The 10,682-nt window shown below is 41.9% G+C and overlaps 1 protein-coding gene across 1 annotated transcript in view; it reads right to left on the bottom strand.

Annotated features, from left to right (window-relative positions):
• Window positions 1–358: 358 nt before the first annotated feature.
• RGSL1 (regulator of G protein signaling like 1) overlaps window positions 359–10,682 on the bottom strand; it is a 68,745-nt gene continuing 58,421 nt past the window's right edge. Inside the window, 6 exon segments of the mRNA XM_044003129.1 lie at window positions 359–475; window positions 477–494; window positions 999–1,089; window positions 1,556–1,613; window positions 8,741–8,833; window positions 9,909–10,018. Of these exon segments, the coding sequence (XP_043859064.1) occupies window positions 359–475; window positions 477–494; window positions 999–1,089; window positions 1,556–1,613; window positions 8,741–8,833; window positions 9,909–10,018 (487 nt within the window).

Raw genomic sequence — 10,682 nt, 5'->3', positions numbered from 1 at the left:
GGATTAACATTCATGAATGATAACCTGTCTCAATGGCAGTCATAGTAATAATAATGCCTTATATTTGAATAAACTGTGAAGGGGAAGTACTTTGTGTTTTTCAAATTACTTTCCCAAATATTATCTCATTTGGTATAAGGACTCTGATCCAGATATTATTTCCATTTCACAGATGCAGAAATAGGCTCAGAAAGATTAAGGTGCCTTGACCCAAATCATATAATTATACAGTGGATGAGCCAATATTAGAAGCCATGCCTCCAGATTCAAATGGAATACTCTCTCAGAAACAATTACTGAATGTAGACACAGCCTACTCTGCTAGGAGTAAGCCCAGTCTCAAACACAGTTAGCAGATCTACTGCCCATAGTTCTGTTTAGGTCTCTCTCTCCATCTGCACTCAGACCAGCCCATCCCTTCCATTCCCAGGCTGGTGCCCCATGTCCCTTCTTGCTTATGCCAGGGGTCACTGCCAAAGCACCCCAGTTCTGACCTGTAAAGATTCCATCAGTGTGAGCTGCTTTCCGAGGACTGATCTGACGAGTCTGTCAGATGTAGGATGTGATTAGTGAGTTGACTCTTTAGAGATGTCAGAGAGCTTTTGCCTGAAGGGAGACAGAAGAACAGTTGGTTAACAGCAACAACCAGGCACCCAGTCTGGAAGTATGCTAGGCTTGGTGGCTGTGTCACAAGTGCCAGGCAACATAAACCTATAGACCGGTGGGTCTCAAACTTTTAAAATCCCGCTCTCCTCCAGGAGGCTCAAGCCCTGCCTTGACCCTCCAGGGAGCAGAGTCCCAAAGGTGCTGGTCTGTTTCTCAGGCTAGGACCAGTTACTAACTATTCAGACCTCAGTAGCTCCAAGCCACCTCAGCACACTGCAGCGGTTCTTAAAGGACGGGAGGGCCCGACTTCTTCCCCAAACCCAACCATGGCTTAGGCTTGAGATTCTGGCAGTGCTGAACTGGGTTTTCCCTCTGGGTCAGCGGAGACAGACCTGAAATTCCAAAGGCATCAAGAACCCTCTTTTGCTCTTTTCTTCTCTTTCACTCTTGCTGGTAAGATTCTCTTCTTCCTTTCCCATATCTCTGAGCGATGTGTAGAGTGGGAGGTGGAGGAGTATTAGGATCATATACAGATTGAGAACATTAGGGGTGCTCCCCCCACAGAAGGGCTCTGGCTCTTGGCCTACTTTTTCAGAACCCAGTTGGAGTAGTCCTGATGGGAGCTGCTCAGTGTTGGTAACCAGACCCAGGACTACCATAGAGGGGCCCCTTTCCTTCTATAATTGACCTGTCCCTGGAGGCAGCTCCCAGATCCCCGGGTATCCCATCTCATTCGCAAGGCAGGATGGGGTGGGGGTGGGGGTGGATGGGGAGTAGACTTTGTCTTCTATTTGCTACATGAAGAATTGGATTTCAGCCATGAAATTAAGGTCCCTGGGAAACAAGGCCCCTTCCTGGGATAAGAGAAGGCTTTCCCATCCCCAGCCATGTTCTTCGGTTCAGAGACGAGGCAACTCAGAACCAAAGGGGGTCCCCTGTTTTTGCCTACCCTGCTGATTGGAAGATGCCTGTCCCTTTTTTCTTCTGGGACATGCTGCTAGATGAAGCTAAAGACAAATATAAAGAGAAGTTCCCATCAGAGCACATGAAGAGGAGCTGGTGATTATTAAGGGTGTCAGGTTTGGGAAGGGCCTTTGTCAACACAATCAATCTGGAGAAGCAGTTGGTATAGATGTCAAATCTTCCCTGTGAGTCGCAAGGGGAAGCTTGAGTGTGTATGTGTGACCAAGTAGCAGTGACCAGGCCCTAGGAATATGGAGATGGAGCAAGGCAGTTGGAAGGTGGTGGTGGAGGACCCGCTTTACCTCATGGGTTTTTTCAGTCCAGGTAAACTTTCCTCAGTACCCAGATATCATATCATCAAAACAGAATAAATCTGGGGAAACTGGATTGGGTCTCTGTGCTCCAGGGTTGGCAGCATCTCTTCCCAGTGATGATAGTTTGCTAACAAGGGATGGGATTATTGAGAAGTTGGCTATTCTTGCAACAACATGGCGCCATGCCAAGAGTATTGAACTTGGAGGTAGGATCCTTGGGATCCAGCTCCAGTTCTGCAGCCAAGTGACTGTGTGACCTTGGACAAGTCACTAAGTTTATCTGCGTCTCCCTCAGTGTAAAACAAAGGAGTTGGGTTAGTTGATCTCTAAAAACCCTTCTGCTCTAAAATTCAGAATGTATCGTCAAGTCCGAACTTTGCCTACATCTTCCACCCTAGAGTCAAATGTCTTCCATTGGAACATCAAAGACTCAACTCTTTTCCAGAAAGCACTTTGAAATGGGAGAGGGGCATCTTGTGGACCAAAGTAAGCCGTGGGAGTAAGATAGCTTGGAATCTTTCAGGCTTCATTCTTCCCATCAGGTATTGCTTCCTCAGATTAGTCTTGACTAAGGTTTATCTTAATTCATTCTTTTCTTCTCCCCCCATCCAATGTTCAATTTATTAAATGAACACTACCAATAATAACTCACTTTGATGTCTGTAAAGTGCTTTTCTCACAACAACCTTGTATAGCAGGTAGTGCAAATACTGTATTATTACTCCCATTTTACAGATTCCGTCATTTTTCAGTCCTGTCTGACTCGCCATGTCTCCATTGGGGGTTTTCTTAGCAAAGATACCCGAGGGGTTTTCCATTTCCTCCTCCAGCTCATTTTATAGACGAGGAAACTGAGGCCAACAGGGTGAAGTGACTTGCCCAGGATCACACAACTAGTAAATGCGTGAGGTCAGATTTGAACTCATGAAGGTGAGTTTTCCTCACTCTAGACCTGGGACTCTATCCATTACAATTCACTTATCTAATATTTTGTTGTTTATATAATATGTAGCATTAAATTCAAAACTAGAGAAGGACCAGCCTATTCAGGTCTAAGCCATCCAGGCATGGAAAGTCTTATCACCAGTATGCTTAGCCACTAGGTGATGAATTGTTTTGCTTTTACAGTGTTGGCATCATAGGTGACAGTGGTAGCAGGAAAGCAGGCTTCTAATCTTGCCCCAGCTGTGTCATAGTTTTGTAAGTCATTTGGCCTCACTTGGCCTCAGTGTCCTCATGAATCCAATGAGGAAAATAGCGTCTATGTCTTATATTTTTGTTGTGAGAATCAAAATAAGGTACTATGCATTAAGCAATTTTCAGACCTTAAAGAGCTATAGAAACATCAACTAAACCTATGAAACAAAACCAGAACCTCACAAAACAGTGAGAATCTGGGAAAGGAAGCATGAGATTGTAGAAAGGTTTACATGATAGTACATTAAGCCAGATTATTCCAAGAACATTTGGCAACAGAAAGCCAAAGATCGACTTCAAAGGAAAATTTTAAAAAGAGGTCATCAAGGATTATACAATTAGTCCCTTATCAGGATTTTAGATGGAGAGCCAGCATGCTCCACTGGTGCCATTGCAATGTTAGGAGAAAATAGCAAGGGCCCCAGCATCCTGGGAGAAGGAATACTGTCTAGGAAACAGGGGAGGATGTGGGCAAGAATCTCAATAGATGGCAGGCATGGATGGATGGATGGGTTGCACTCAATGCTTGTGGAGGGAGTTCCCAAGCTGATGAAATCAATTAATTTGTCTTTTTGAAATCCCAAAGGTATTTAAGGATAAAAATGGAAGGAAGATAAAACGAATGAAAATGAACCAAAAATCTCTCAGTCTTTCTATGACAAACAATTTTCTCCATCACTGCCAGTACACAAAGAAATCTAGACAGAGGAGCAGCTTGTTGAGGGCGACACATTTTTAAAGAGAATCAGATCTTTTAAAGAGGATCAGATCTTGGGATATCTGAAAGACAATACAATAATGGGGGGGGGGATTTTGAATATTATTCCTTTTGAAAAAAGGTGACCAAGAGAACATAAATTACCAGCAAAACCCATGCCTACTTTCTCATCTCTACAGAATCTTTGAGAATGATTTATCAATGTTACAAGGGTATTCTTGATTAAAAAAAAAAGATGAGATAGGAGAAGGCAAGTTTTTACAAGATCATACCCAAGACAAGAAATCACCCCTGATGCAATTGGTCCTCTTCAAAAATGAATAATAAACAATAACAACAACAACAGACCATAATTTTAGAGTCAGTTGAGTCCATCAACTGACTGAAAGATGCAGAAAACCTAAGATCCCATTGGACTTATTATTGAATGACTTTTTAAAAAAGCATTTGATTAGTAGAGAGAATAGAGTTTAAAAGGCTTTCCTCTAATGATATGATTCTCTCATGAATAAATTGAGATTATTTGAGATTTTTGGATAGATTTAATAATGGAGATGGCCATTCTACAATCCTCTAATTATTAATATAAAGGTATAAAGTGGGGAGATACGACTCACCACTATTTGCCATTCATCACAGATTTCCTATGGAAAAAGAGATTCCCTATAGATAGTGAGGTTCTCCAGATTCTCCAGTGATATCATTGTGCTAATTGCATTCAACCCTGGAACATTTCAGAGTCTCTCAAATGAGATTCATATAACTGCTGCAGGATTTGGCTTAACCCTCTGCACGTGAAAAATAAAGTAGATGAAGAATTCTCCATGGTCAAAACTATAATATGCAGTTAGTTCATTGAGCTAGTTCAGCAGAATAACATGTCTAGGATGTAAACGGATAATAAATTAGGCCCAGAATTGAACAGAAGGAGAACAAGTGTGATTGCGTTTGGGAAATTCTGTAGCATTTTCAAAGATACCAAGCTTCTCCCTGAAACAAAAACTCATCTTTTTATCACAAATATTTTTCTAGTAAAGGTATTTAGGTGAGAAGAATGGAACAGTATAATCTCTGAAGAATCAATATTATAGGTCACCCAAAGGACATTGGAGTGATGGTATGAATAGTCTTCAGCACATTACCTATCCATGGTACCCACACCCAAGGTAGGCTTGGAAGTCCCCTGAAAGAGCTTATATGTTCCTGAATGTGTGTAGGGAGACTTGACTCCTGACTGAGAAAGAGAGGAAGCAAAAGGAAAGGGGTGAGGCGAGGTAAGATAGGAAGAAAGAGTGAGGGGGAAAGAGAGAAAAGGTAGAGAGAAGAGAGGGTGAGGCACAGACTGTGAATAGCAAAACAGGGGACCCCTTTGGATTTGTAGGCATATATGGAAAAAATGGAGCCCTGCTACATCCTTCAGTTCCTAGGGCATACAAAAGTAGAGACTGCTGAGAGGAGACTCATAGAGTTAGACAATTGTCTCCCTGGTTGAGCTGAGATTTCATCTCACTCACCCTCACTCACTCATGGGTCAAAGAGTCTCTTATGTATTCTATCACTTAATCTGTATGACTTTCCTAATTATTGTCTTACCAGTTTGCTTTGACTTCAGATATATACCAAAGGCAGCATCAAAGATTTTATCAAAGAGAGGTGAACCAATCATGTAGGAAGAATAAGCAGAAGAGGTGATTAACACCCATATAATGTCAAGAGGCCTAGAATAAGGCCCCTAGCATACTAGGAAAAATGTATGAGAGGATATGATCAAGAGACACAGGATAACTCTGTGTGTGTGTGTGTGTGTGTGTGTGTGTGTGTGTGTATGTGTGTGAATGAGTTGTGACCTAACACCATTGGAAGAAATACCCACAATGATGAGATTACAGATCTATTGATGTAAGGAAGACCAAGTCACTGTCTTCTTGGAAATAATAAGTTTAGGCAAGAAAGAGAAAGATCAATATATGGGCATAGTAGGCAAACAATATGCCTTCTGTCTTATTAGAGAAGACCTGACTCTAGGTAGATTATTAAAGAGATGGGAAAGACAAAACCTTTTAGTACAGAGAGGAGTTCTAGAAATTAATAAAGAAATGGACCAAGGGTAGCAGATGAAGCAGGGAGGAGAAGCACACAGATGAAATTTACTGGATAAGAGAGATGGGTAGGGCAATGAGGAATAAGGAGCAAGTTGTAAAGGAGCTCCCCAATAACAGAGAGGACAAAATCTTAAGTATAATGTGTAGGAAGATGGGTACACTACTAGGAAAGCTTTTGATAGGTATTTACCATGGACAAAATAATGGAAATGGAAGACATTCTTGTGGGGGGCATTCACCACAGCCAAGGACGAGGTGAAAGTGGGGAGGCTAGTGAAAAGGGTATACCTGAAGATGTTTAAGCATGGGTTAGAGGACCACTTGCCAAGGAGGCTATAATGGGAATGAATTCTTGCTTCTGTTATGTGTTAGGCAAGTGAGTTCTGGGCTCCCTTCCAACTCTGAGATTCTGTGATGCTAAGGTTGTCATGTTGATGATGTCCATCCCATGCAGTCAATTGGCATATCCCAGGCAAAGATTAAGAGTCAGACTACCAGCAGTAAGTAGCAGCCCTTCATCTCTTGAGGAGTATAGCAAGGTGTCAGGACCCACAGTAGAGGCAAGCAAAATGGCTGTCCATATGTTAACCCAAGGTCCATCAGAGAGTTGAAGGGAGGGAGTTTTTGTGCCGGGGAATATAGCAAAAGCAGGAATCAGGAAGTTCAGACCAGGTAGAATGCACAAGCGTAGTAAGGGATAGGGGCTAAGAGGAGAACAGAGCATTAGGATGAATTTAAGGGCCAGAAAAGCAAAGATAGGAGCTCTAGGCTATCACCTTAATTGGCAATTCGCTATGCTCAGCTTATTTTCTAGCATGGCTTCCTTTTATGGTGGGCTGGCATATAGCAGCCATTTTCCTTCCTGAAAATTAAAAAGGCAGAGCTTTTAGTTGTTGATACGCAAACTCTTTCTCCTAAAATTCCTTCTTAGGTCTGGGGTTTGCTGGGTTTCTGATGGCAGAGACTTTTGCTACCACAGGTGTGTACCTGTGCCAGGTTGGTGCATTTGCTCTGATGACCTCCCAATCAACAAGGTACCATAGGTGGTCCTACCAGCATTGAGATTCCAAGGATGCTGTCATGGGAAACCCCTTTTCTCATCTACTAACTTGAATGATGGTACATATGGAGCTAGTGGATGGAAGGTTGACATCCAAGAGTTCTTGACATAACAGGGACTGATGAATACACACTAATATGGAGTGAGTAGTTGCCATTGAAAGGCCATGGGGCTTACTATCAGGGTGAGCTGGAAGAAGCCCGTGTTGCAATCCTTTTATTCCCTGGGTGGCTGTCCAGAGTCGAAGTTCCAGGTGGGAAAAAAAATCATACTTAATCCTGCAGCTTCCATGGGGGCTCAATTGCAAGAAGTCCTAACAGTTTGTATCATAAATGGGAGATCTCCCTATAGCTTCTCAAAGTCATTATCTTTCCTATAGGGAATACAAAATGGGAGTATAAAGGTGGGGAAAACCCAAGAGTAAAAAAGTGACTGATTTTTATAGAAGAGAGTGTCATTTTTCTAGGTGCATGAATGGACTTCATAACTTGGGCAGTGGGAAGCAGTGTGAGCTCATCAGTTTACACGTGTGATCTGTCCATGAGTGAATGGAGACTATAGAGTCAAAAGATTCCCTGAAGAAATGGGTGAGCTGTTTTGGCAACTTTGGGTGGGCAGGAGTGGTCCAGAGCAGAAGCTGGGGCATTTTTTTTTTTTTTTTTTTGGTGAGGCAATTGGGGTTAAGTGACTTGCCCAGAGTCACACAGCTAGTAAGTGTTAAGTGTCTGAGGCTGGATTTGAACTCAGGTCCTCCTGACTCCAGGGCTGGTGCTCTATCCACTGCACTACCTAGCTACCCTGACACAAGATGGGGCATTTTTAAAGAGCATATCTACTGTACCAAGAAGGGACCTTATCCCAGGGATGAAGGCAAGTCTGTGGACAGGCAGAAGGGAGGTGTGACACCTTGACATCTTAAAATTGAAGCAGCTAATGATAATTCATCTTTTTTTTTTTTTTTTTGCAGGGCAATGGGGGTTAAGTGACTTGCCCAGGGTCACACAGCTAGTAAGTGTCAAGTGTCTGAGGCCGGATTTGAACTCAGGTACTCCTAAATTCAGGGCCGGTGCTTTATCCACTGAGCCACCTAGCTGCCCCATGATAATTCATCTTGCTGGGGGTGTTTGAGGTACCTTATGTTGGTTCAATGTCTCACTGCGTGCTGGGTCTCCCGGTGACGATATCAGCCCTAGAAGACTGACTTTAAGGTCAGGAAGTTTATCTCCAAACATTTGTGGACTATGGCCCTTTGTGTTCCTTAAAGAGACAGAGGTGTCAAGTGGCAAGAGGCTTGAGAAAAGAATTGACATTAAAGAAAAAAGAGAAAGAGACTAGTGCTAGAAACCACATGGAAAGGGAGGGCTGCTTTTAGAAAAGGATCGAACATACAGAATTCTGGATAGGGAGGATCCTAAGACAATAGAGTGTGAGCGAGAAGGGGAAAGGGTAGCTGGAGGCACAGGGGTCTAAAAGCAAGAGGAAAAGGCTACTATGTGGAGAGTGCATGAATAAGAATAAGGTTAGGAAGGTGGGGGTGAGACAGAGACACAGAACTGGGACCAGAATCAGGAATAGGAAGGCCAGAACTTTTCCTTATACTGAGTCCCAATTTGCCTCTGTGCAGCTTCTCTCCATTTCTTCCAGTTCTGCTCTCTGGGGCTACATAGAACAAATCTGACCTCTCTTCTGTGTGACAGCCCTCCAAAGGCTTGAAGTCAGCTCTCATGTCAGGGCTATAGTAGCTCATCTGGTTACATCAACTTGACATCAACAGACTTACATAACATAGCTGGACTCTCCGCATCTTCCCGGGGCTGAGGCAGCAGCCACTCAATGCCCTTGAACAGAGAAAATCTCAGGATGACATGGTCCCCTACAAATGAAGAAATGAGGGAGAGAAACAAAAACAAAAACAAAACGAAACAAAACAGAAAACCAAGCATTAATTTCACTTCATTCCTCACAACTTTCTTTCTTTTAAAAAAATTTTATTTAGACATGGGATTTCATTGAAGTAGGGAAACTTTCTTTCTGTTTAGAAAGCTCCCCTTATCAATGCTGATTGAGCAATCATTCTGTATCCAAGTTGCTTGGGAGCATGGAAGGGTTAAATGACTTCCCTGTCACAGAATTAGTATGTCAGAGTTGGGATTTGAACCCGAAAGCCAACCCTTTTCATTTCCTAGGTGAATTGGTTTCAGCTAATTGCTAAGAGGACAGTATCTGATTAAGCTAGCTTACTCTGAAGTAGGAATGATGGATAGCTAAGTGAATGTTAACCTCTTCAGGGGTATCTGCAGTTTTTCAATGCCATAAACTTTTAGATTGCATATTTAAATGACAAAGTGACAATTTTAGATAAATTATTGTAATGCTATATACTGCCATGAACATTTCTTAAACATTAAAAAAAATCATTTGTTAACCCAAAGTAATAAATCTCCAATAGAAGAACTTTATCTGATGGCCTTTCTTTCTTTCTTTTTTTTTTTATGGGTGAAGCAGTTGGGGTTAAGTGACTTGCCCAGAGTCACACAGCTAGTAAGTGTTAAGTGTCTGATGTCGGATTTGAACTCAGGTCCTCCTGAATCCAGGGCTGGTGCTCTATCCACTGCGCCACCTAGCTGCCCCTGATGGCCTTTCTTTTAAACAAAGCACTCCTAAAGTAGAGAATATCACCTCATCTCCTTACATCTTATAAGACTGAAGTCTGATACTTTGCCTCTATGGGCCGTGTGAGGAAAAAAAAAAAAAGTCAAATATCTCCTAGGACTTCCTGATACCCCAAATGTATTATATTCAGGTCATTTAGATATAGTAATCCTAACACCTAATGACTCATTCCTTTCCACCAAATCATCTCAATTGGTCCACAGGTTCTTTGGTTACAGATCCTGTGCTGAGTGCTACTGAAGGATGAAGAACAAGCAACCATAGTCCCAGCTTACCCCCACTCCACTGAGGCTGTTTAGGAGACATGGTACCAACAGGGGAGGCTTCCTTGCTTTTCATTCCTGAATAATGAAAGTAGATATGCTTTGCCCTCCAGTTACAGTACCTGTGGGAAGAATTGCTTCTGGTTACAGAATGGAAAGAGGGTGGGTGGTGCTAATAGGACAGGGAACCTCTTGCTAAAAAAAATAGTAAGCAGCTAAGTATAAGTTGTGGGTTCACCTGAAGGGTTCAGCCCCAAGGATCAACAAAGTACTTGTATAAAGCAAACTGATAGCTGCAGTGAACCAATATATGTTTGAGCAATGTCTGTTCCTCAGAAGGCCTAAGGAAAGGTTCCAGGTAAGTTTCTGTTTTGCTCTGATTAATTAAAAGACTTAATGAGAGAGATAAGAGCTTACATTTATTTAGTGGGTGGATGTATTAAATTTCTTCATATCTCACTTCAAATTATGTAATTTCTTAAAAATTGTTAAGCCTCAACAATGTTTTAGTCACTTTGATAGTCACTGACCAGTGACTATCAAATTTTTATTTTCTTTTAGATGAGTCATATTTATGTAGAGAGATCATAGACATAGTTACACAATAATATTAGAAGACTGCAATATTTATCACAGCCAGATAAATCTAAGAATGAGAAAAAAAAAAGAGAAAATATAGAATTGAACAAAATGTTGGAGAAACTTAGAGCTAAAAGACATGACACCTTCTGAATGGAATCACTAAAGAATATACTTATTGTTTGTCACCACGTGGCACATATGACT

Source organism: Dromiciops gliroides, chromosome 4 (genome assembly GCF_019393635.1).
Source record: "Dromiciops gliroides isolate mDroGli1 chromosome 4, mDroGli1.pri, whole genome shotgun sequence".
NCBI classification, from domain to species: Eukaryota; Metazoa; Chordata; class Mammalia; order Microbiotheria; family Microbiotheriidae; genus Dromiciops; species Dromiciops gliroides.
This window is presented reverse-complemented; position numbering and strand designations above follow the sequence as displayed.